The sequence below is a fragment of the Zonotrichia leucophrys genome, chromosome 1 (genome assembly GCF_028769735.1).
Source record: "Zonotrichia leucophrys gambelii isolate GWCS_2022_RI chromosome 1, RI_Zleu_2.0, whole genome shotgun sequence".
Classification (NCBI taxonomy): Eukaryota; Metazoa; Chordata; class Aves; order Passeriformes; family Passerellidae; genus Zonotrichia; species Zonotrichia leucophrys.
Genome location: NC_088169.1, coordinates 69,055,112 through 69,081,617, shown reverse-complemented (window position 1 = coordinate 69,081,617; position 26,506 = coordinate 69,055,112). Strand labels below are relative to the sequence as shown.

The 26,506-nt window shown below is 47.4% G+C and overlaps 1 protein-coding gene and 1 long non-coding RNA gene across 3 annotated transcripts in view; one reads left to right on the top strand and one right to left on the bottom strand.

Annotated features, from left to right (window-relative positions):
* The window catches only part of LOC135449529 (uncharacterized), a 67,941-nt gene extending 62,395 nt beyond the window's left edge, over positions 1 to 5,546 (top strand). For both annotated transcript variants that reach the window (XR_010440756.1, XR_010440759.1), the window contains one exon: positions 4,345 to 5,546. This is a non-coding gene — a long non-coding RNA (uncharacterized LOC135449529). The remainder of the gene's footprint in view (positions 1 to 4,344) is intronic.
* A 9,863-nt stretch (positions 5,547 to 15,409) lies between these two features.
* Positions 15,410 to 24,074, bottom strand: HMGB1 (high mobility group box 1). The gene is made up of 5 exons (XM_064716635.1): positions 23,898 to 24,074; positions 20,993 to 21,155; positions 20,565 to 20,710; positions 19,417 to 19,591; positions 15,410 to 17,609 (listed from the first exon to the last, which is right to left on the bottom strand). The coding sequence occupies exons 2-5, from the start codon at positions 21,140 to 21,142 to the stop codon at positions 17,433 to 17,435; spliced, it is 648 nt and encodes a 215-aa protein (XP_064572705.1). The 5' UTR covers positions 21,143 to 21,155; positions 23,898 to 24,074; the 3' UTR covers positions 15,410 to 17,432.
* Between the last annotated feature and the right edge of the window lie 2,432 nt (positions 24,075 to 26,506).

Below are 26,506 nucleotides of genomic sequence, written 5' to 3'. Positions count from 1 at the left end.
CTCCAGTGCTGCCTGGCACACTGGGTGTGATATTGCTTCCAGGAAACCTTTTTTAAAATATTTTCCACATGAGAAACAGAAGGGATTTGAACTTGCATTCTGTGTGCTCTGAGGCTGTCTTGTAGGCAGTGGATTGCAGTGGGTGATAGCTTCCCTTCATAGGCCTTGTGGCCGAGGACAAAGTTTCCTTGGGAATCTCCCTTTCCATTCCCATGAGGGTTTTGGGACTGGCCTGTATCATGCTTTTTTAGCCTTTAGTTTGATTGCCAAACAGAAAATCAACTATTGGAAGATCTGCCTTGTCAAACAGACAAAGGCCCCGAGAGGCAGAAGCTTTTTGGAAAGAGGCCTTGGCTTTGCAGGGATCATGAGGATTGGACAGAATTTAGGCAGAGGATAAACCCCACTATCCAAGAGGATAACTTGAGGAAAGGGAGTTGCACAGGATTTTTCCACTGCTGTAGGAACCTTTGCTGTAATTCAGCTCGTGTTGATTAACCCTGGATGCTGGATTCTTAAAAAGTGATTAGTGAGATCACCCTGGAAATAGAAGCAGATGTGCCATCTGTTACGCAGTGTATGGGGCTTAGAGGGAGGTTTTCCTGAAGCACTGAAAGAAAGGAGGAGATCCCAACACTGAAATGAGATTTCACTCCTGTCACCTCCCTGTTTACCTCCCCAGAAGCTAAACACCCCTGTGAACACATGAGGTGAGCTGGTGGGATTCGCTGTCAGTGGACTGGAGCTGTAGTCCTGGCCAGTGACTGGGTTGAGAGATGAGCTATGGTGGCACCTCAGCCTTCAGGGAAGACATGGTATAGAACTTGGTGTCAGAGACACTCTCCAAGCACCTGGAATCCCAAAGTGGGAGGTCTGGGTTTCAGTCTGAACTTGTGCTGGTGCTGCCTCAGAGCACCTTTCCCCTCAGTGAAATGTAAACTGGAGGTAGTTTTTTTTAATACTTCGATGGAGTTGTTCCTGTGCTGTATCCCTGCCCCAAACTGCTCTCCCTTCATCGTGTAGTGACTCACTGCAGGTCCCAAGGATTATCAAAAGCACTAAGCAGCTCTGAGACAGCAATTGCAATTATGCTTCTACAGCTGTGATTGTCCACAGCCGTGCTTTCTGTCTTCCTCCAGAGCAACGGAGGATTTTAAGGAATGGTGCAAGGCTGAAGAAGGCAATACATCCACATGTGCTTTCCTAAATCTAATCTGGCATCCTTCTGGCTGCCATAACCTCTGGAGAGCAAAGTGCACGTTTGTGCTGTTCATAGCACTGCTGCCTGATAAGCAATATCTGCTCTAACAGGGGAAGCACTGCCGCACCTGGGGAGAACGGGAGCGGGTTCCCTTTGATCTGCAGGGCACCTCTCTCAGCACAGCTACACAGCCAGCTAGAAAACTGTGAGGATTCTTGTTTTCTGCTTCCTTTTTCTCAGACTAAACCTCGAGTTTCATACTCAAAAAGAGCCTCTGGCAGGCCTGCATGTAAAAATATAACAATATCACTACTATTTGTTATTCATACATAGTGTCTATTCATATTCAGGAGCAGAGAAGGGCGACTAATTTATGACCATGCAATAAAAGAGGTCACTGCTCCCCATGTGCTTTGAAGCCCAGGACATGATCCAGTGGGGGTTGAAAATGAGACTCCAGGCACATAAAAGGGATTGCTGCAGTGGATCCCTTGGCAGAGACCAGACCAAAATACACAACACACCTACAAAGCACAGGTACAGCTCCACAGTGGGAAAGGAGCCCAGTATCCAGCTGCCTCCCTCAAGCAGAGGTGTTCAAGGGAGGCTGAACACTGCTTCACCAACACCTTTGGGGATCTGCTGAATGTGGAGCCTGCTGGCATTGCCCTGGTTTTACCTGGCTAAATCCAGCTGCCCCATAAAACAAATGACTTGACTGCCCTCCTGTTGCTCCTCTTGCCCACCTCTACCACTATCACCTGCCCTTGTCTCTGGAGTCTCCACTGGGACCAAGGTGGGGCAGATGATATGCCATAAGGAGGGTGACCAGATGGATTCAGCATGCAGTTGTTCCTTACATTTTCAAAATGTCATCTCAACCCCCACCAACACCCCCAGCTTCAGCATTTCATGGCTATCCCCATGGCTTGCTCCCCAGGATGCTGGAAGTTTGGAATTTGGAATTCAGGAGGGTAGAGGGGACAGCCTGGAGAAGATAGCTCACCTTCTGGAGGCCAGGGCACATCTTGGGGCAGGTAGAAACTTCAAGAGCTGAGTCACCATCTCCTCTCAACACCACCTGTGTGGTGAGGAACCCAAGTAGACCCCATCAGCTCCATTCACTCCAACAGGAATCTGGGGACACAAAAATGTGTGGTGAGCAAGAAGGGTTCAGGTTTGCTCTCTGCTTCCCTACAGAGGCATTTTGGCCTCACAAGGAGTTAGGGGACAGGCAAGCACAGCACAGGGAGAAAGCAGGATGCTGTGGAAACCTGTGGAGACAGCAACCCCGCCAACATCTCTTCTTCCCCCCAGCAGTGGCAGCAACCCTATGCCCCCCATCCCAAATGGAGCTGCCCCCAGCAAGCCCAGCTGTCCTCAAGGATGACATCGCTCTTCCGGGCTCTCACTCGTTCATGCAGGGCTGATCCAAAAAAGATGTTGGCAGAAGATGTTACAGACCTTTCAAAATCCCCCTTCATACTCCAGCACTTCCTCTTCTCCATCCTCAGACAGGAATCACTCAGGTCTGGACCTCATTCCCCAGCCCTGGAGCCCCAGCAAGCAGAAGCCGGTGCCTGCAGCAAGTCCTCCCAATTACTCCTTCTAAAAACACTCTCACCAAAGAGTTGATTAACACTACAAAACGTCCTCTCTGAGTACCGGTACATGCACAAGGATCACACACCCACTGCCCAGGGAGAGGATGGGGTCCAGACTCCTCCTGGAAGCTCTAATGGGTGAGGGGAGAAGGGATGTTATCAGGAAGAGCAATGGTTATCTTCAGAAAAAATTCACATAATATAAATCTTTTTGTCCCTCTAAAGCCATGGAAACAAAAAGATGTTGTTACTCTCTATTTCCATGGAGCTTTCATCAGAAAAATGGAAAGCATGTTTAAAAAATAGGAAGAAGGATGTGGGAGCCTTACCAAAGGTGTCTGAAATCTCTGAGCACACCTGCCTGGCTGTGCTAGCGCTGCCGGACCCTGTGCCCTGGAGCTCAGCGATGCTCAGGGGACAAGGCAGTGAACCCACGGGGGGCTTTTTCCCTGTCAGCATTCACACAGCTGGAGCAAGGACACAGGAGGAAGTGCTGGTGGTCCTGAATGCTTTGTTTGAGCAGCTGAAGGGAGAGATGTTTTCTCCCATGGTTTATTGGAAAAGCAGAGTACAGCGTGGCTGCCAGCACAGCGACAAGGTCCCCACTCGGTGATGCAGGTCGGCACTCAAGGGCATGCTGGAGCACACTCTGACACGGCAGCCCAGCCTCCGTGGGGCTGGGACAGACACCACTCAGTGCTGGACCTACAACCACCCACAACAATCTTCACACTGCCCCTTGGGGCTGCCTGCCCAAATAACAACTCAGTAGTAATTCCCCTCTCCACACACCCAAGCATAACCACACATTTTTCCCAAGTGTTTAGCAAATGTAACCTCTGTGTTTTATACCTTTCACTCATTGATCGAGCTGATGTGTTTCTCTTTTGGACAAATAGTCATTACATCTGAAAGTTTATGGCTTGGCTTTGAAGTTAATGTTCTCAGAGATGAAGGAGAAAGTTCACACTTCTTCTATTGCTTCCAGCCCTTCTGGCTGGAGACCAGATAAGAGAGTGATGCCTTCAATTTACAAGTGATGACTATTTTTTCAGGCAGAAAAGCTGAAAGACTTCTTAATGTAATAATTGTTTGAATATTGCTATAGTGCTCAGCAAAATGCTAGAAAAGGAGGGAAGTGAGTCCATGAAACATATGGACACCTCAGACTGGTTGTTTCTCTATTTGCAGTCTCATTTTCATCTGAGGCTGCATTTCCCTTCCTCCACTCTTTTGCTGTAGCAGCCAGTCTGACTCTGTTTGTCCACAAGCTGTCATTTTCTGCCAGCAACCTTCCTGTGTGGAAGAGCAGCCTTCACAGCCAAAAAGTTTTCTCCTGCTTAACATTAAGAGGTCTCTCCCTCTAATTCTCCTTGAATAGGTAAAGAAAATGCAGTTTTACGCACACTCCATTAACTGCCAAGACTGGGTGTTTAAGTTGGAGGGTGTTAAGGCATCCAGTTCCTTCACACTTATTTGGAAATTGCAGCCTTGGTGTGACCTTTTCAAGACTCCTACTTCTCCTCCTTCCTATTGCAGCATCAGCTCCAACAGCCTTCACTGGGAGAAAGATTTTAGAAGCTTTTAGGAGCAACCTGCACAGAATGCTCGGAGCATGACTGTCACTACCTGCAAGCTCCAGGGAGAGTAAGCAAGCCTTGAAGGGACTTTGGCAGAGGGATTGGGTTTCCCAGAGATCCATCAAGCCAGCTTTGGGAAGTCTCTAAAGATGGCAGAGCCACCACCTGAGTAGAGGCGCCTGTGCTTGCCCACGTCCTGCTCCCCTGCCCACCATATCCCTCTAGGCCTCTTCACCCAGACATGGCTTTTCCATTTGACCCCACCAGTCACAGGACTGGACAAAAAAAAGAGATGCCAGGAAGACCTAAGTGTACCTCTCAGCTGGGGCTATCTGAGCTGTGAAATGCAGCTCTGACAAGCACTCCTACAGAGCGTGCACACTATTGCCAGTATTTTGGTACTGCTAATGAGTAGATGCTTGTATAAATAAAATACCTTCTGATATGTCATTTACAAAACATCAAGGTTTTCAGTAATTTAGGATTGAATTACACCCTGTTGTAGCACATAAGGAGAAGGATTAGGGCACTGCAACTCACAGCTGGGCAGCTAAACCTGCTTTTCCTGTTCAATCGTCTGCCTTCGATCTGTTTCTCTTTAATATTCAGCTGAAATTCAGCTGAAAGGCATCAGCCATGCTCAGGTCAGTAAGGTACCTCTGGATGAATGTTTGTGCTCTTTTTAAAGTGAAATTTAACACCTGACTGGAGGGACCACAAGCCCCCCAGCAAATCCTGGATGCCTCCCTGTTGTTGGGTCAAGTGCTGCTGAGAATTGGCAGCCCAGCAGCACAAGGCTCTCAAGCCTCCCTGGCACAACCACAAGGACCGGTCAGAAAATCCCTCCCAGGAGGTGATGGAAAACCCCAGGGTGCCACCAGCATCCCCCACACCAGCCAACAGAGCCCCTCCACCACTACAGACCTGCAGCATCCTCTGCCACATGCAGTAATTCCCTTTTGTTGGCATCTGTGCTGCTCATTTATTTGCCTTTGTCAGCATGACCAAGTGATGGGATGGGCTCTGCAGGATTTCTGTTGATCTTCCTCCATGTCTTGGCATTGGGATCTGGCTCACTGACCACTCAAGAAACTTCCTTTTCCTTTATTTCACTCCATTTCATCCTTTGATGTAATGCTAAATAAAATCTACTTATTGTTAACCACACCTCACAACAGCAGAGGTTATGTTTGTTGCTGGTTTAGTTTCCAAGTAATTTAAATAAACAACTGAGCCATAAGGAGAAACTACAAAACATCCTTTTCCCCTGGACATCATGACATGGCAGGCCATTAATATTTCTTTAGCACAGCAAACTTTGGGGCTTGAAATACATACCTTGGTTTGTCAAATGGGATAATTATTAACATTTTCAAATATCCAGCTAATGAGTTCCTGTGTTGCAGTGAATGTGGTGCTGTATGGTGTTTCTCACACTAATTTCTTGGGAAATCTGGATCTGTAATTCGGTGCAGTCCTCACAGCAGGAATGTGTTTCATCTTCTAAGGTGACGTCAGCCACTCTTGTCCTGGCATTAAAAGTCAGCCAGTGTCCCTTCCAACTTTCCCAGGCAATCAGCAGCCAGAAAATCCGTGTTGTGCTTGGGAACACCAGTGTCAGGAAGTGTGAAGGTGGTTGTCCTGCTTCTGGTGTCAGGGCTACCCTCTGGGAACCAGCCCCAGTGCAACACCCCCTCTTTTTCAGTGAATGCCCAATTTTTCTTCAGGAGCACCTACAAGTGCTTGGCAGTGCCACACTGGGGACACAATGGATAAATCTCCTCCAGGAGAGCTCAGGGGCTGGCAGTCCCTTTAGGCTCTTTGATGCTTTTCTCTCCTTCCCCTGGGGAAGGCAGGGCCAGTGGGAGGGGGCTGGGTACCAGTGGCACTGGAGCATCCCTGGGGCTACCAGGGGCGCCAGGACATCCCGTGCTGTGGCCCTGCTCTGTTTCTAAGGTGCTGCCTGCTCACTTCCATTTTCAGAGGGTGGCATGGCTGAAAGTGAAGCTGTGCACCCTCGGGGGAGACATTCTGGAGAGCACCAGCCTGTTCCCCAACTGCACCGCAGAGCAATATTGTTTCACCACAAAAAAATCTCACTGGCCAGCACACAGCAGGTCTGGAGCAGCCCCTGAGAAGCACCAGGCTCTGCATCCCATTAGGGCTGCCCGGAGGAAGCTGGACAGGATTTTTATTAAATCAAGCTCAGTCAATGCTTAAAGAAGGGCTTTTTTGAATTACGAGCTGAACCTCATGTTTGGTGCCCTGCCAAGCTCAGGATAGTGCGAGGAAGAAAAGGAGATGTATTTTTGGACTCCATGTCTGCTAACAGGCTGTTAGATAAAATTAAAGAGGCTGTTTGTAAAGAATCCACTGGTGCTGAAGCAGATGTGGAGGCCCGAGTTTATGACAAGATATATTTCTGGTGTTGGCACGAACAATCAATTTCATTCAGGACTTTCCTCATGCTGTAATGATTTGTTGGTTTGGGGTTCATTTCTTTTTTATTTATTTCATTATTTTAACTGAAACTGGCACAATGCCCTCATTACTTGTGATAAACTTGTTTGTTTACTTATGCCGTGGTAACCGGAGAGCTGGACTCAGGCTCTGCTTCCTTGGATGCTGCTTGTTTCCTACCAGAGCACTTGGAGCTGGCTGACACTGGCACTGTGTTTTAAAAAACACTGCTTTCCTCAGCTTTGCAGGCAGCAAGGGCATCACTGTGCTTTTACAAGAAAAATCAAGAGCACAAGTGAAGGCACATTGTCATGTATGGTTTGGGTTTTTCCTGCCTTGCTGCTCCTCCTTGGACCCTACACTGAGTCCTGACTTCCTTATGGCACACATAAAAACTTGAAAGAGAGAAGCCCAACACGATTGCTGTGATCTAAATCTACAGCAGGGCATTGCATATGGAAGGCATAATATTTGATGGTAAATTTTTGTTTGACATTATAGTAGAAGTTAAGGGAAAAGGTGTCATCCTTGGCCTAGGGTTTCATAATTGCCACAGGCAGATGGGTTCCTTTAAACCTTTCCCTCCTCTTCTAAAAGGAGAAACTCACAATCTGGACTCAAGCAAACCTTAAAGTCATAAAATCCCAGGTTCCAATAAATCTTTGTTTTATAAAAACACATCAAGCATATATCAAAACAGAAACTGTAAAAGAAATTAAACATGTGTGTGTAGCATACTCTGCTGGGTGCTCCCTAATAGTTTTGCAGGATCAGTGGAATAACGAGGTGCAGTTTTGCTCTGTGAAGTTTTGGCACCTCCCTGCAGCGCTGTTGGGCTGCCCAGGGCGCCCACCCAGAACATGAGCAAGCACCAGGGGAGGGGATGGCAGCTCCACTCCCACCTCCTCTCCCTTCTTTCCCAGTGTGGACAAGCTGGGCCATGGCTGTGTCCCCACAGGCCCTGGGCATCACAATATCTTCCCTTTGGGGGCCCAGCAAAGTGGGGACTTGCTCCTCCAGCCCAGTGAGTGGCAAGGCCATGGCAAACAACAGTGCTGTAAGTCAAAGGGAGGGAAAAGTAAAATGATATCTGGGAGGAGGATTTGCCTGCCTGTTCCCGTAAAGTGGAAGAGCAAAGCAAAAATGAAAGGAACTGGGATCACACTGCAGAGACACAGATTTTAACAAGCTCCTTTTCAGGGCTTTAAAAGATTAGGCATGTGACGTAATTTTGACATTTCCTGGCTGACTGGTGATTTTCTCGGATCAAATACCTGGAATGCTGGGGACTTGTCACCACCCCATGCAGCTCCTATTGCTTGCAGCACCCAGGGGGACGCAGAAGGGGTGAGGCACAGGGTTCTGGGGCAGGGAGCAGGACCTGCACCCCTCTCCCTGTGCTCCCTCTCGTCCCGGCTGGGTGAGCCATGGAGCACACACCTTCCCTTTTAGAAATTCCCCTTAACTTTGAGGGTTGAGATTTAAGGCTCCTGGCCACAGGTCCTGCACACAGAAGCCTTGGCAGAGAGACTAAAGCCTGCGAGAACCCTGGCAGGGACAGACCCTCAGACCTTGTCACAATATATAATCTATTTAATTCAATCTCTTGTCAAATGACAATTTTATAAAATTGTAATTGGCTTGCTAGAGTAGTCAAAACCAAGACCAAGAGCCAGCAAAGCACTATAAATTCCTTCCCCTGGTGCTTGCTCGTGTTCTGGGTGGGCACCCTGGGAAGCCCAACAGCGCTGCAGGGAGGTGCCAAAACTTCACAGAGCAAAACTGCACCTTGTTATTCCACTGATCCTGCAAAACTATTAGGGAGCACCCAGCAGAGTATGCTACACACACATGTTTAATTTCTTTTGCAGTTTCTGTTTTGACATATGCTGGTATTGTGCTGAAACTTAAAAGTTATGGGGAAAGAGGAAAAAAAAAGCAGCAAAACATTTATTAGCATTTTGTCAAGCATTGGGACAGGCTTCCCAGGGAAGTGGCAGAGCTGCCAAACCTGGAGGTTGCAACCAGAGCAGGCACAGCAGCAAACCCCCAACCTGACTTGAGATCCTCCAACCTCTGCCGTAGTGGGTAGAAGGAAAACAACCCCAAACTCTTGCCAGATTTTTTTTTTAATCAGGATTTCCAAAGAGTGTCTAAATTTGAGTTGCTCAGGAGCTCTCTATTATTAATTACCCTAAAATAGGTACAACCAAAGGCAAGCAAAGAAGCACCTGTCTGGGAAGCACTCATACTGTGACCAAAGACTCCAGGCAGCTCTTCCCTACCAGGGAACCACTGGCAAATCAAACCAGCTGGAGGCTGCAGGGGATCAGGGTGGTGGGAGCTGCAGGGGCCACCCTTCTGCTCCTGACCCGGCAGGTTCAGGCTGTGCGTAAACACAGAAGCTGCAGCTGAGAGGTTAATGTAATTCCCCTCTTAAGAAGTATTTAGAAAGGGCATTTAAAAGAGTATCACCAAGTAGTTTAATGCAGCACCAGCATGGCTTTAATAGTATTTTGAAAAATATAATCCTAATATCAGAAAGAATATATATTTTGTTACAATTTCCATGCAAATAGTGTAAATAATTGATAGAGGATGTTGCAACCCTTCCAGGACAGCCCTGCACAGCAGAAAGAGAAAGTGAAACAAAGCGCAAGCTGGAAAGCCCCTGGGAAGGCAGGGAGACAAGGCCAGGAGGAGGCTTTGGCAGGGCTCCTGTCTGCCCAGCGCCTGCCCCTGGCTCCCAGTCCCAGGCAAAGTCTGGGCAGAAGGTTACAGCAAGAATTAGTTAAGCAGCATGGGCTGGTTTTGGTTTTTAGCTTAAATATATCCCATGCTCTGGCTTTTTATACTCGCATGGAGATGCATGATGTGATTTTTGGGCTTGGGTCACTTCAATTTTATTATTGCAGGTGGCCCAAATAAATTTTCCTGAGGTTTTTCTTCTATGTTTTCTAAAGAGAACTGTAAAATGAACAGTTAGAGTGGTTTGTTGGAGCTTTTGAATAAGGATGGGGAGCATCTTCCTCATCAGTTTTACAATTATGCACTCTGCCTCAATCCTGACATTAAATGCATCATCCCAACGCCAAAAAAATCAACAGAACTTACCTGACAGATGCAGATATTCAGATGCACAAAACAACTGTTAATTACAGGCATTTCAGGCAATTTGAATTGTGTCATGCATTCCTGTTTCCACCTTTCTTTCTTCTGTTTTGCTTCACTAAAAGCATGCAGCTGCATGCACACAAATCTGCTTCACACAACCAACCTCCCAAGGTTAATTTATAACCAATTAACTTGAGGAGCTCAACACCTTTGCAAAGGTTGGTGTGAACTCTCAAAATCTATAGCTGGAAATCAAATACAGGTAAATCTCTGATTAAAAAAATAAATAAGGAACATGATTAGTAATCCTTTGGTGTTTGGCAACCAAAGCAAGCGGAAAAAGGAGCAAGGCTAATGATCACATACCCCTTTTAGGAGCAGAGCTACACACTGTGCAGCACAGTAGGTTCTCTCTGAAGCATTTTTAAAAGTCTTCTGTGGGACAAAGGAGTTGTCTTGAACTTTTATTGTTTTAAAATTAATACAGAAAAGTAGGAAAATAGGGAGTTGCCTCTGCAAAAGTCATGGACCAGTGATTAAGCACAGGGGTTATCAACTTGATCTCAAGTTTTGAGAGCACTGAATAGAGAAAAGTCCATGGAGAATACCCAGTTTGCTAGTTTACCTTTAAAAAACCACCTGTGGAGCCTCTTCTGGCCTTTTTCATGAAATCCAGGAGATCTCAGTGATGAGAGATTTCTGCACGCTGTGGGCACGAGCCACTGCTCGGAGCAGCGCTCTGGAACGCGCTGTCTCCTTGTTTATATTTCAGTGCTACGCGTGATTAATCCTCCATTTCATTCATTGTCTTTTTACTTCTCTGCTACTGGGAACAGTAAATAAGAGGGAAGTTGTAACAAGAGCCTCCCTTTTATTCAGAGACCTTCTGTTTCCTGCAGGCTGGCAGCTTCGAAAAAAATCACAGCTCCATTGTGCTCCAAAGTCATACTGAATGATTCAGATGGAAAGAAAAACCCACGTCAGAAGGAATAGGGGACTCAAAGACCAGTGTCGAGGCCAGCAGACCAGGGACATCTATCCCAGGCAGCAGCACACCCTGAGAATGTTGTACCCTGGGACAGCAGCGACATTGTGGTTTACCCCTCTGTGGAAGACAAGTGCTGCACCCGGTATTGGGGTGTCCCTGAGCACCTCTGGCCCCACAGGACTGGCGTCGATTGCCTGAGGGTGCTGGGGCAGCAGGAAAACCATGCTGTCCTACCTGGAGGATGCTGATCCAGCTCCCAGCAGCTGGGAGAGGCGAACGCACTCCTTCCTCCTGGAGCAGGGCTGCCAGCAGCGGGTCAGGCAGGGCTGGAGAAGGGACAGGGTCACCGGCGGCAGAGGCAGGCAGGCAGAGCCCGGGGGCTCCTGGGCGGAAGCAGAGCATGCAGTGATGGAGACAGCGTTGCCATCACCGAACATCTGGTGCAAAGGCTCCCCAAAAATAGATCACTTCCTTCTTCCACCTCAAAGGAAACTCTGTTGGAAGGAGACTCAGATACAGCAGGGCTGGTGCGAGGTGGGGTCTCGTTCACTGTCAGCCTCCCACCGGGAGCCACTTAAACATTCCGGGGTGTGACTCTGGGACCAGACATTAATCCCAGGCAGGTTCTAAGGCATCAGTCCTGGGAAACACCCCGACAACCCACGTGGGTGCCGAGCCTCCCAGCGCCCCGGAGCAGAAACCCACCAGCCCTTTCCATCGGTGCCTGGAATTGCCAAACCAATCCCTCTCTTCCCAAAAGCCGCGCCGGTGCCAAGGGGCTCAGGCTGTGATCAGCCCTCACCTGCATTTTCCCATGCCAGTTTTACATCACAGTGCTGCTTCACAGCATCTTCCTTATTGGCAGGCGTCAGGAGAAATGTGTGTCAACAAATCTGAAGCGAGCGTAAGCGCCGCTACAGTCAAGTCTGATAATAAAACATGAGTCACTGTTATTCAATCATTTACCAGCGCACGTCTTGCAAGAAAGTTCTCTCTTCTAAGAATCACCACCACAGAAATTTGGGAGTTGTTTTAAAGAGCACCCTGATTTTACTTTCAGCTGCGTGGCTGAATTTTCAGAGGGCTGGTTCCTGCTATCCCTACTTGCAGCCCACCGCGCCGTGCTCCCTCTGCATCTGCATTTCAAAGCCAGGCATGACCTGATGCTCTTCCCAGGAGTTTTCACACTCAGTGTCTCCCCAAGACCAGGAGTGAACTGGCAGCAAGGAGAGGGCTGCTGGGACTGACCCCCCCAGTTGCCATCAATGCCCCCCACACCATCTGTAGTGTTGCTGCACAGTGTTCCAGGGATGCACAATTTTCCCTGGGGACGGGATGAGGAAGAGCATGGTCAACCCCAGCATTTTGGCAAGGAAGACTTCTTCCCATAAAAATATTATTTTCATTGTTTTCCTTCATTTCAGTTTGGGAAGGAGCAGGAGGGGTCAGGAATGTCATCCCAGACATTTCTTCAAAACTGTTTTTATCCTTGGTAACAAATGCCCCTGCCAAACACAGCAGCACACGGCCTCGGTTTCCCCTCCATAAGCCTGATTTTTTGAATGGCTTCTTGGAAAAAGCATTTACATGGTGACCTCTTGCTGCTGTAAGATGTGCAGGGAGATGGGTCCTTTCCAGGCATTCAAGCTGCAGTGCTTGGTCCTTCCTGTTTTTACTGAGGAACTTTTGGGAGGTCAGAAATACATGAATTGAGCTTTTGCTGCCTTAATAGGTGAAAGGCTGCTGGAAGCACGTGGATAAACTTCCTCTGTGCCAAATGACCGTCATTTAAGTCAAACACTTTTTAACAATAGAGGCAAAATTTTAAAAGGTGTAGTTTAAAAAAAACCCCACATTTGCCTGTCTGTCCTCCTTGCTCTGTGCTGCTCTGCCTCTTGCTGCCTAGCTTGATCTCGAGCACTCCTGCTGCAGGGAAGGAGCTTCTGATGTGGCAAGCAGGTAGACTAAGCTAATTTATCACTCTAGTCTTTTATTCCATCACAGAGTGGCAAAAGGGAAGGCTCGTCTCTCTTGTGGGTCACCTCTAATAGCAATTGCTTCAGCAAGATGGATTTCAAAATTAGGTGCTCTTGAAGCAGAAGCCACACTGTATTTTTCAACAGCACAAAGCAGCTGTAAGAGGAATCTGACCTTCATTCTTCATAATAAATTCACTGGGGGAAAAAAAAATCCATCTTTGTTTTTCAGTTTGAAGTACTGTCAAAAGAAAAGCCAGGGCACACACAACATTTACAAAATAAAAATACAAGACAATTTCAGCAAAATTATAAAAAACTCAGGGATTTACTTTTCCTGCTTTTTCTTATTTAAACATAGAATAGAGTCTGACAGCTTGCCTGCAAGTACATTGTTTTGAAATAAAGGCTGGTGTTAATTTAAAGTGGATCTATACTAAGCTAAATTAAGGCCACCTCAAAGTGCTTTTCAGATGTAGAGCGCAATCCAGTAGCTAAGTCTGGGGAAAAGTTTATTGATACACACCCACATTTAGGCACTCCATTGGACTTAGCATGTTTGTAAAATGTCTCTGAATGTATTTCAGGTGCTAAAATAATGTCTGCTGCAGCCTGCCAAAGGAAAATGTCACAGTTATTTTCTGCTAAAGTGCCCCAAAAAGATGTGATCTGCAGACAAGTACAGGCTCGTAAGCTAAAGAATATAATGGAGGAATGCTTGAAAATATTTGGCATTTTACAGTGATTAATAAAATGATTGGTACATTTGAGTCCTAAAAGCCTGTAGCTGGTCAGCTGTCACTCGCACAGCCTGGAAATGGTGAAAATTAATCATCAAAATTAAACACTACCTTTGTATTTTGCCATGTCTCCATTACAGACTCTGTATTGAATAACTCATTATAACCCAACGCAGCACATTGCCTTTATTCCTTTAATCTCCTGTCAGGCATAGCTGGGAAGGCAGAATGGGAATGTTTATTCTAACCAGCAGGTCTGACCCTTAGGCTAGTGAGAATTAGGAGAGGTTTTTTCCAAGCTCGGCTTGTCCCCCATCCAGAGAACCTAATACTGTGGCATTGTGCAATCCACCTGGCTCCTCTTCTGGAGGAGTCACTCAAATCCATCTTCCCACTTTCCAGCAAGCCTAGATCCAGCTGTTTCTCAGCCTTTTCTTTCCAGGATGGGCTGGTTACACTGATAAAAGCAGCTGTAAAGAGGCTGTGTCAGCAGTGTCCTAATTAAGCTGCAGAAATCAGCCACTTCACACCCCTTAGTTCAGGTTTCCAGGGGCCCGTTTGCCTGGACAGAAACATTTTGTTAAATAAGCTCAACTTTTTGCTAGAGCTGGTGAGATCACTGAAGGCTTGGCAGGAGGGATGAACGCTGTCCATACATTTAGTTAAACCAGCTTAAAATTACAGAGCATATCTAGCATATCTAAGTGGCTCCTTTCAGGACCAACTCAAAGAAACAAACATAAACATCAGTCTGGCTTCATTTGGCATTCAAGGTATCGTAACTCCCACATATTAACATTCAAGTTCTCTCCAGACCAATCAATATTTGTTGTTGTTTAGAAAAGGAAAAGCTTTTTCTTGACCTCTGCAACAAGCATTTACATGAAGGTTAAAGCCGAGAAGGTTTTTGATAGTGATGTCAAGGCTGTTAGCCCCCTGTGGGGAACCACCACCTGAACAGTCGCAATTTCACCGCTCATTATCCCTCTTCTACAGCAGGCACCCACTTTTAAAGATCAAGGGGAGGCAGGTTCAAGCTGAAGTGCCATCAGTGACTGACCTCTGACCAAGTAATCCAGGAGTGGCCAAGTCTGACCGATCGGTGAGGAGGCTCAGACACTTTTGACCAAGAGGATTTATTCAACCACTGGAGCTTGCAGGGGAGCACAGTTGCGGAACAGGAAGGTCCTTTCCAGTAACAACCCTCAGCAGCTCTTCCTTAAAAAGGGCAATTAATCTCCCTATGGCATTCCTCTTCACCGAAGAACACTTCCACTGTTTCAGAACAGTTTTACAGCAGACACAAGCAAAGGCTTCAGTCCCAATATCCACGTGCTGGCTCAGCTGAATTACAGGCACCTAGCGAGTGCTCCTGAGAAAACCACAGCCACTCTGGAGACCTGGGGAAGCTTTGGGGCATCTCCCACCCAACACTGGCCTCTGCAGTGAGATACAGGGGGCTCCTCAGCAAGCAGCACTGATAATTACATTACCTACCCTCTTTGGCCTGGAGCACACTGTGTTTGTTACCCACGTGCTGAAGGCAAGGCAAAGGCCAGGCCTAGCTGCCAGGGAAGCGCTCACTACTCCTTTTTAAGTTCAGCTGAATCCTCTCGGTTACTTCTGTCAACATCAAGCACCGAGAACAAAGGCACAAGATTAGGGGGATCTCATTAAGTATGCTTGTTCCAAGAACAAGAAATGTGTCTACTTTCCTCTGATGACCTGGGGAAACAAAAAAACCCTTCAGCAAAGAAAATTTATTTGTCATCGGTTAAGAGCATTTGAATGTGTAATATCCAGTTTAAGGAGACAAAGAAAGTCTGTCTGTCCTACCCCTTCTGTATCAAGACCTTGCAAACAGCATCATTCTTCTGCTTGGAACAGAAAGCAGGGATGTACACATCTGAGAACACCAACACACACAAAAAGCCCCAAATCCTTAGGGTATTAAGTGAGCCATTTAACTAAGTATTTAAAACCTCTGCAATTATTAGTTTATTAGTATCATCCAGGATTTCAGATGTTCAATATTTCTCCTGAAGTTATACATAAATGCAAATTGAAATAAGAATCTGAAAGTCAAAATTGTATAACAAAACAATACTCCATCACAAAAGCGTGTAAAATTACAAGAATGCTTTTTTTTGTTTGTTTTTAAACACTGGCACTTAAGAGAACCATAATTTTGCAACCACAAAATTGCCGAATTGTCCCCCAGACTGGTAAGCAGGTATATGTGAAAATAGTTACAGCTGCCAGCACTTGAAGTTTTACTAAATATGCAAAAAACCCCTTAGCTTTGGTTTTGGAAGAGAACTGTATTTGACCAAATTAGACATTGTTGGTATACCATAAACATTTAACTTTTTAATGCAAAATTTAATAAAATGTACTTTTCCATACAACTATATTTAACTTAAAAATGGGCAAACATCAAGAGTGCGGTATAAAACCTAACAGGAAAAATACATCTTATCTCATTTTCAATTTGAGACAATATACAACTTTGTTTAAAGGGCTAAAACTAGAATTTCAAGAATACAAATATGAATTTACATAGATTTAACAAATAATAATGGTACCATTTATAGAAATCTTAGAAAGAAAAATCATTTCTTGTGGGCCCTTCGCTACCAGGAGTCTCATGGTATAAAGCCCGTGGCCATCACCAGACCTGTCACCAAAAAATAATATGGTCATTTCATGCTTTTAACTTTACACATTTTAGGTACGCTCATCACTCCCAGGTGTTCAGAGATTTACAAATATAACTTCCATTACATGGTAACAGAGTCACACGTGTAAATTTCTCTACACCGGATGGACATACACTCTTCCTATGGGTCCTTCTAGGACAAAATTTAACATTCCCTCCCTCCCCACCCCCCAAAGTATTTAGTTTCTGTAAAATTGAACTCTATACTTCTCAACTCTCCAAGACTGGTAAACTCATGCAACGCAATAGAATATTACATTTCACAAAAATCTGAACAAGTATCCGGAGTTTGCTGAGATTGAATTTTTGTTGTTTCCAGTTATGGAAGATTTTCATCATATGCCTATATATTTCTTTTCTTACCCTATCATGATAATGCAGGGTATGCAGATCAAAGCTTTGTTTATCAGCTGGTTATATGAAAGATGAAAACTGTAATATTCCCGTGATCCCATACGGGCATTCAATAAAGCAAAAGATGAGTTCCCCTCAAAACAAAAAAAAAAAAAGAAAAAAAAAAAAAAAAAAAAAAAAAAAAAAGTATGATTCTCAAGGGCACCTATTAAAAGGACAACAATACTAATAAAAAAAAAATTGTATTTACTTAGAAGCATTCAGAATGTCAACAAAACAGCTGCAACTTTTTTTCTTCCTTTTTGCAATTACAGAGTGGTATTCAGTTAACAGAACAACAATTATTTTTTATGATGCATCAGAGACAACTGAAGATGAGAAATGAACTACATCCCCAAATATAACTAAATTTGTGCTGTGCACCAACAGGAACCTGCTTTATAACTCCCATGCCAATTTACAACCCCCACACTGTACCAGGCAAGGTTAGTGGCCATTGAAATACCACTAAGGACAGGGCTATCTAAAGACACATTCGGTAGTGTGTTAACTATACAAAAAAAGAGACACTGTACAGTTTAAAAACAAATCTTACACAGCCTTACATTTCAATTTTTTTTTTCTTTAAAAGGAGTGAGTTGTGTACAGGGGGGTTAAATGCTTTATAGACAAGAAAGAAATTGCTCTAAAAGAGACTTATTCATCATCATCATCATCTTCGTCCTCCTCTTCTTCCTCCTCTTCATCATCTTCATCCTCTTCATCTTCGTCCTCATCCTCCTCCTCTTCCTTCTTCTTCTTGCTCTTCTCAGCCTTGGCAACTACTTTCTTGCCTCCATCAACCTTCCCTTTGGCCCGGTATGCAGCGATATCCTTGGAGAAGAAAAGCAGGAACAATCTCTCAAAGACTTATCCAGCCAAGAGGTCTGAGCAACCTCCACAGAGCAGCTGTGCAAGCAGAGACCCAGCTACCTGCCCCTTCTGCACATCCACCGGGGCACGACCAGGAGGGAGCTGTGGTTTCATCTCTGAGCTGAACTGAAGCCAAAGGAACGGGAAGGGAACCCTCTAACACAGAAATGACACTGGCATGCTGCTGCACACTGCTTATGGCTGCTAAGGAATCTCCACTGTTGGGCTTCTGGGAACAGGCTGGAAAAGCGGCTACCTCTGATGGTAAAGGCACAGCTGAGCCCACTATCCCATAAGGAAATGGAGTAGGGAGACCTCTTAAGTTCCCTTTCTAGCCCTACCTTCTACAGTGCCTAAAGAAATGCACAGGAAACCCTCGTTTGAGGCACAAACCTGGGATCAGCCATCCGGAATGACCCAGCCTAACAGCTGCAATGTTATGCCTCAGCAAAGAGCAGTTAGACTGAACCCTGCCTAACAGAAGTTTACTAAATAAAAGGTATAAGAACTTGATTAAAGGGTAGACACTGCCACCTTCTGCATGCAATAAATTTATTCCAGTTGTTTGAAATGCACAAAATTCAGTTCCTGCTACAGGGAAGTTAAAACCATACCTCGAAGGCACAGTCATAAAAACAGTCAAGACTTCCCAACTTTATGCCAAAACAGTAAAATCATTAGATAGGAGAATTGATCTACAAAGCTTACACACACCAGCTAGAGAGAAACATCACCACATTCACACTGATGGTCCAAATCTTCAAATATTCCCCACCTAATAAACACTACACCACTAATCTTATTGCTCTCTTGGACTCCCTTAAACTTAGCAAGAAATTCTGAGAAGATATTATACCCACTAAGTCAAAGGCCAAGCAGTGAAATAGTGAAGATTACTACCCCTTAAAATCCTACATGTAAGTCTAAGAAATAAAGACATTACTACAGAAAATTAAAATAATATCTGCAAATAAAGACTAATAATTCTATCATTTAAAAATTGTCTGAGTTGCAATTACTATGAAGCTGTACAGAAAGCATCATGTGGGAAAGCTCCTAGATCTGCAACTCCTCTCTGGCACATCAACAGGGCTCCAGGGAATCTGCCTCTAGAAATAAAACCACGTGTAGCACAGTCCTGTGTGCACAACAGAATTCTGCAACTCCAATTTGGATGGCAGGGTTTAGCCTTAATAATTAAAAAAATTGTATGACAAGCTGCTTCATATGCATAATTAACCAAATTCGTTACTAGAAAGGACATGGACACAAAGTAGGTCCAGGAAAAACACATGCCTAAAACTAGTTATCTAATTTTGTGTTTTGTCATTTTACCAGGAGTATATTTTAAAAATCAGCTATGTGTATCAATTATTCTAACATTCAAGGATGCTTACCAGCATCTCCAAAATTAGGGAGAGCCAATTCATTCCTTACCAGCATTACTTACTGCTACCAACTCAACTCAAATTCTGCTGTGACTTACGGATTTAGTAACAATACAGAGCCCACAGAATTTATTCAAGCACCAATAACAGTTCAAAACTACAGACAAATGCAAACAGTTCAAGGCAAAGGACTCCAATTTACTGTTATGCCAATGAATCATGTGCCCCTGCATACAGCCCTTTTCAGCAAATCTAATGAATTACGTCATTAGCATTCTATAATTTGCTACATCAGGTATCAGGGTACACAGTAAGGGAAAAAGTGTCCAGAAAACTGAGGTGTGACCTCCCCAAAGCATGTCCCTAAATGTCAGGGTTACCTTTTCGTATTTCTCCTTCAGCTTAGCAGCCTTCTTTTCATAAGGCTGTTTATCGTCTGCGGCGGTGTTGTTCCACATCTCTCCCAGCTTCTTTGCCACATCTCCAATGGACAGACCAGGATGTTCTCCTTTGATTTTTGGACGAAACTCAGAGCAAAACAAGAAAAAAGCCGAACTACAGAGGAAAAATAAAAGAAGATTATTTATATCTTAGACTTTGCTACAGCAGCAACTTTTGGGGCCTTTGCTGCTGTTCCTTAAGAGCATTTTGGAAAAGGCACCTAAAAGTGAGACAGACACTGATTACAATGGAAGGTATCAGAACTGAATGAGCCACTTTGCAAACTCAATGCACCCTTTTCTCTTAAGTAATGCTGCACATCTGGTCCCATTTCTGGCAGAATCCCCAGACAGGCAGACTTTATACACCAGACACAGAGAAAAACTTTAGAAATTAGACTAAGTCAATGATGCTAGGCCAGCATATGCTATGTCAGAACTGCTAGAGGTGGCAGGCTGCAATATTTGTTAGAAAAGTAGGATTTCCAGACCACAGCACCAGCCCAAGCAAGAACATAGCTTGTAAAGGATCTTCCTTGTCCTTTTCAGCATTAGCTCAGTACAAAACACAGACATACACACACAATAAAGTGCTGGTGTCCAGAAGATGAATTTGAAGCCAGCTGGCATTATGTTGTGGCTAAAGTTTTAACTTTCCAGGCTGGTTTTGAGGAAGATCACCCCTCAAACTCTTTCTGTGCAAAAGCCTCCAACTTTCAACTGACTGCAAATCAAAACTTCTGCTCAAGCCAAAAGGTGATGAGAGCAGGGCCAGCAGTACTTTACTGCCATCTTACACTGGAATCACCCTCTCAACAGAAATTTGAAGAATCAGTCAGAATCACACATAGTCTATCTTTGCATCTACTTTTAAATGCTGCCATTACTCCAACTTTGATAGTGGGATCGCCTACCTGAAAATAAAAGCTTAGCATTTGTAACTAAAATCTCAACCTATCTTTACACCACTGGTGAGGAAGATCATACACTCTTGTATTTCTGAAGCTCCTGGATAAAATTACCATTTTATAGATCCACACCAGTGTGATGGTCCCAAATAGACAACCTACAGCTAGGAATCTACTTACGGAGGCCTCTTCGGTGCATTTGGATCCTTGAACTTCTTTTTTGTTTCCCCCTTAGGTGGTACATAGTTTTTCATTTCTTTTTCATAACGAAGCTTGTCAGCCTTTGCCATATCTTCAAACTTCCCTTTCTCCTTGGAAGACATAGTCTGCAAGGCAATCAGAATCACACAGTACCTTAGAAGGGACACGTAAGGATCAAAACCAGTATTTTAATTTCAAAAACATATCAAAGCCCTTTCCAAAATTTCAGCTGGGGAAGCTAAGGTAAGACATGGATAACGGATAGTTACCAGTCACTTTACAACTACAGTTCATACTTACCCAAAACCTGAGCTCCCAAAGAAATAATTTACAATCTTGAATGGTATTCAAAAACCCAGTCATTTAAGGTTTTGTGGCTTTTTTATTCTTTAAGCAGCTATTCCTACCTTCCATCGTTCTGAGCATTTTTTTGAGAACTCTGAGAAGTTCACTGACGCATCTGGATGTTTCTTCTTGTGCTCCTCCCGACAGGTTTGCACAAAGAAGGCGTATGAAGACATTTTACCTCTCGGCTTCTTAGGATCACCTTTACCCATTTTTGCTGATTTTCTGTAATGAAGCAAATGAGACACCTTTAAAACTTGTATTTTCAACCAATCATGGCAGAAAGTAAGTCACAACCAGGGGTCATGCCAAACAGGACCTGCTGGAGCAGTGTTCTGAAATCATACAATGAGAAGATTCCCTTCTGCAAAAATTTGCTGAGGATTTTTGTCATCCCTGTCTGAGGTGACCTGGATGTAAGCAACCTGAAATCTCAAAGGGCCTTTAAAATGTGCAGTGATGGTCTTTTGTAAACAAGAACTGTCCTTCCAAGCAATCTGAAGGCAAGCATTGCAGTGGAGACTGCATACCACAATTATTACCAGTGTATTAATCATATGCTTGGGAAGAATAAACACTATTGAAAGGAGGGAACAAGTAGCCAAGGCATCCTGTCTCAGTGGCCTTCTGGATTACTGATTTGTTTCTTTTCACAGCCCATGTTTCTACCTCTTCCCTGTAGGCCCTGTGTGTTTATTCACAAAATATGGTTTTTATTATTTTCTATACCATATGTTTGACCAATCTTTATGTGTACTGCAAAAGCCTACTCTTTGAAGTTATACATTGAAATATGGGAATGAAACAGCTCACTTGGTCAAATATGTTATAAACTACGCAGGGGAAAGCACAGCATTTATGTACACCCAGCAGAGCTATGCTCAGCAAGAGCACTATCTGACACTTTCAGGGACTGAAAAATGCCTTCCTGGGACTTTCACACCCAAGCCAGACATGTGGAGTATTTCTTCATAGCTCCCTGAAAAAGTCACTTGCACCCTGACAAGCTCTGCTTTTCAGCAGTTAGAAGAAGGATAAAAAAAAAAAAAGGCGTGAAAGTAAAAAAAAAAAAAAAAAAGGGCAGGCGGTGCCTGTCCGTATTGCCACAGAAGCTGTATTTCCTATCGGTTTGGCGGATAGACAGAAACAGATTTCTGCTCTGTGACTAAACACGTCCGGTTTGAAGTTTCTACCAAGTAAACAAGAGGGCTGAGGAAGCAGGAGCCGCTGCTGCCTGCACGGAGCCGCTCCCAGCGCGGCCGGGCCGGGGCAGCGGGGGCAGGGGCGGCCGCGGGCAGGGCTCGGCACCGCGACCCCGGCGCTGGCGTTTGAAAGCCGCCTCCTTCCCGCCATTTTGGACGCTTCCCCTACCAGGGGGGCAGAGGGAAACTTCTGAAGTCCCTCAAGAGACCTGCTGGGGGTGGAAGGAAAAAAAAAAAAAAAGAAAAAAGGAAAAAAAAGAAAGAAAAAAAAGAAAAAACTAGTCCCGTTATTAGGGAGAACATGTATAAGTTTTATTCCGCGTTCAGGCGAGGGCTCGCAGCGGCGAGCACATGCCCAGGAGTCGGACACGCACCGGGGTGCAGCTGCCCGCCGGCGGCGACCCCCGGCCCCGGCGGGACAAAGCGTTCTCCCGCCGCCGCCCCCGTCCCCCCGCGGCGGGGGGAGCGTGCCCATGCCCAGCCCTGCCCGCTCCGGCCGCCATGAGGCGAGGCAGCCCCGGCCTGCGCTCGCTCCCTCCCTGCCGGCCGCGCCGCCGCAGCGGCGGTGTCGGCGGGAGCGGCCGCCATGGCGCAGGCTCCTGGCGGAGGAGGTCACCCGCCGCCGAGCCTCCTTCCATTTTGTGCGCCGAGGAGCAGAGCCGGCCGCTCCCCACCCCCCCGCCGCCACCACACCCCCCGCGGCCGGGCGGGGCGGCGAGCCCGGGCGGCGGGACCCCCGCCGAGAGGGGCCGCGGCGGGGACCCCCGCCCGCGGGGGCGGCGGTAGCAGCGCAGCCCGGGCGGCGCGGAATGGCCGCTGTGGCGTCGCCCGCTGCCGCCGCCGCACAGAGAACATGGCTCCTTCCTCCCTTCCCTTCCCTTTGTGTGAGCGCGCCGCTACCCTGGCGCACACGCTCAGCCATTGCAGCCGAGGGAGGGCGGGCGGGAGACGGGGGGAGGTGGGTGGGAGCGGGGGGGAAGAAGATGGGGGGGACCGGCGCGCTTTCGGTGCCCGCCCGAGCCCCGGCGGCGCGGTAGAAGCCCCGGCGGGGACGCCCCGCTCGCTCCCTCGCCCCGCCGAGCTGTGCGGCCCCGGGGCTGCCAGCCCCGCGCCCGGGCGAGCGGCGGCTGCTGGAGAAAAAAGTTCCCCAGAACTGCGCCCCCGCCCGCCCGAGCGCCTCCTCTGCTGCTCCGCGCCGCTCGCCTTGTTTTCTCGCTCGCGGCTGCCGTCAGCCATGTTACAGCCAGGCGGCCGCGGGGCCAGCGGCGCCCTGGCCCGCGCCCCGCTTCCCCGCGCTCCCCACCGCCCCGGCGGCGCGGCGCGGCCCGCCCGGAGCCCCTGCCGCCCCGCCGCCCGCCCCGCCGCCGCGGCGATGGCCACGGCGAGGCACCGTGTAAGCGGCTTACGGCGGGGCACGGCGCGGCCCTCGCCCCCCGCGGCGGGCGACCCCCGGCCGCTCGCCCCTTCCCATCGCCCGCCTCTCTCTCCCCACCTCGCTTCTTGCCTCCCGCCGCCCCGCTCTCCCGAAGTCGCCCGCCGCCCCCGCCCCGCCCCGGCCGAGGGGCTCGCCGCCCGGGAAAGGGTCTCCCGGGCACAGCCCCGCTCGCCTTTGTGTACGGGCGTCCGAGCCGGCGCTGCCCCGCGCTCCGCGGTCGCGCAGCGGCGGCGGCACGACGGCCACCACAGGCTCACCGCCCGGCTGCGAGCGGGCGGGCGAGCGGGCGAGCGCGCCCGGCCGGCCCAGCGGCCCCCGGCGCGTACTCACCCGTGTCAGACAGAGTCGGCACGCAGCCCTCGCTCGGTCCCGAGCCCCAGAGACGCTCCCGCGGCCGCCCGCCCGGCCCCAGCGCTGGCTGGGTCGCTGTGCAGCCCGGTGCACCGCAATGGCTGAGCGCGGGATCGATACGCAGCCTCCTCACACTCGCGGCGCTGGTAACATTACTCTCTGCACAGCCCCGCGCCCATTGGCCGCCGCCAAGCCGAGCGCCGCGCCGATTGGCCCAGGCGCTCCCATTGTCCTGACCAGAGCGCGCCGCGGGTTGGGCGCGCGGCGGGACACGTCACCGAGCAGGGAAAGGGCGCGCAAATATAAAAGTGAGCGCAGGGAGCCGGGCGGCGGCGGGGCCCGCACAGCGGCGGTGCCCGCCCGGCGCTGTACTGCCAACCGCGAGGGGCGCGGGCCCCGCCGCCCCCACAGCCGCCCCCGCCGCACCGGGGGGACCAACGCGGCCGCCCCGCGGTGAGGAGCGGGGCGCCGCCGCCCCCCGCCCTGCGGCCGCGCCGCCCCGCCGCCCAGGCGCGGAAACCGGAGCTCAGCGGGGAGCCGAGCCGAGCCCGCGTGTCTCGGCTCCTGTTGCCCCGTTCCCGCCGGGGCACGGGGCTCCCCTCCGCTGCCGCGGCGCTGTGCGCGGCTCTGCCCCCTCCCTGAGGTTGAGGAACGTTTGCTTTGGTTTGTTGTTCGTAGTTTTTTGGGTTTTTTTCTTTCTTTTTCCAGAAACGGCTTCATCACCTGTGTGAGCAACAGGCGGAAGATGCTGGCTTTCCACAACCTCCCGGGTGACAAGGAGCAGCCCGCAGCGCTCGGGCAGCTCCCCAAACTCTCAGCAGTGGCGCAGCCGTGGCCCGGTGCCGTCCCGGGCATCCCGGTGCAGGGGCGCGTCGAGCCACACCTCACCTGTCCTTCGCTGCTGCTCCTCTCTCTGCTTTTTTACTGTCATTTGCACCGCATGAGGCTGCTGTACAGGACCAGCGATCGGGAGAAATATCCCTTAGCAGCAGCTTCGCTGTTTACACTACTTTATTCGTGCAAACAACGCTGGGAGGAGCGCTGCTGAGAAAAATCCAAAACCACTGCTTGACCCGAAAGGCAGTGTCAGGGCACTTGTAATAGCACAAACTTGAGTGAAGAGAGGTGTACATTGCTCAAAAACATTCGAGTTAAATAGCTGATTTCAATAATTGCTTAATTATCATGCTCTCTCAAAATCTATCCATGGAGTTTTGGAAGGGTCTGTGGTCTGACACACAAGGGATAGCAATTGTTTGGGAAGGTATGGTGCTTCATGGAAGGCAGAGATCCTTCTCAACAACGACCCTAATTCTAAAATTGCCTCATTTGTGAAGAAGTGCTAGTTGATGTACGAAGAGAGTTGATTCTGCTACCTGAAATCATGCAAAAATACGTGAATAATAAGGAACACCAGTGTTTCTGTCTCAAGGAAAGTTTTTGTTTGTGGCTTGATGGTTTTTTTTTCTGATTTGCATTTAAAGTTAAAACCTTTATATGGAACAGAAGAAAACTAAAAATCACTACTATTTATGCAGTGTACTGTGCAGAAGCTGATAGCTTTGTACATATAGAACTTGAAGGTTCTATGAAAGCCAGACCTGAAAGGAAAGCAAAGCAATGCTTTTTTTCTTGCTCTTGTCCATAGCTTAACCTTCAGTAAAAGGCAAGTGAGGAGAATTTGATTACGTGACATACTCCTGTAAGGGTTTTCCTTCATCTCTGCCAGTTATATGCTCAGGGCCATACAGGTTTGCATATTCCAGTGGGTTTCTTCTGCAATTCTTGATGACAGAAATACAAAAGAATTTACTCATCAGTTGCAGACAGGAGCGTTTTTATGGAAGCAATATATGTTTTTTCTCTTGTTCATGCTGTGCCACATCCCTGCTGATACTTCACAAACATGCCTTCTTCTGCAAACCTCATTGAAGTTCAAATCTGTTTTACATTACACTCCACTAGACAGGTGCAGTCCCTGAGATCACTTGGATAACACGAAACACCTTTGACTTCTTGCACATAAGCTTTGCCCACAACATTTGGGTCACAACAGCCCAATACCACTGCTGCTCCAGGAAAAAAAAAGTATGTAGCTGCAGAGGAAGTTTCAAAACCCCTGTTTAGTAATTTTGATGTTTTGCAAACTAGGGTATACTTTGGGAAAAGACACACAGATTGGTTGTCATATTGCAAAGAAAGACTAAAACTAGGATTTCTATCAGAAAATAAACTACTTCCGTTTTTAGGATACCTGTTGTAGCTACTTATTTGGAAACCTGCAGAAATGGTTGTAAGAAGCCTTTTGGTTCAATTCCTTTTCCATGTAAGGCAAGCTGAACTTGAATGGGAACATCAGCTATATCAAACATTTTTTAAAGCATTCTTTTGTTCTCCAGTTTTCTTTAGAGGTAAGAGGAAGGCCTCTCCAAGGACAGAACTGTTCTTCTTAACAATGTAGTCTGCAGTAGGAACAGAAAAGTTCCAAATGAATTACGAAAGAAGTTTTATAAAAATTTTCCTCTCACTTCCTATCATTCCCTATGTAGCTCACAAAGGCTTCTAGCAAACACGAACAAGGATGGAGA

Excerpts from the sequence above, each read along its gene's own strand:
- HMGB1 (XM_064716635.1), bottom strand. The coding sequence starts at position 21,142 with ATGGGTAAAGGTGATCCTAAGAAGCCGAGAGGTAAAATGTCTTCATAC. Across the intron at positions 19,592-20,564 it reads AATGCACCGAAGAGGCCTCC|TTCGGCTTTTTTCTTGTTTT; the intron begins GTAAGTAGATTC and ends TTTCCTCTGTAG. Across the intron at positions 17,610-19,416 it reads TGAAGGAGAAATACGAAAAG|GATATCGCTGCATACCGGGC; the intron begins GTAACCCTGACA and ends TTCTTCTCCAAG.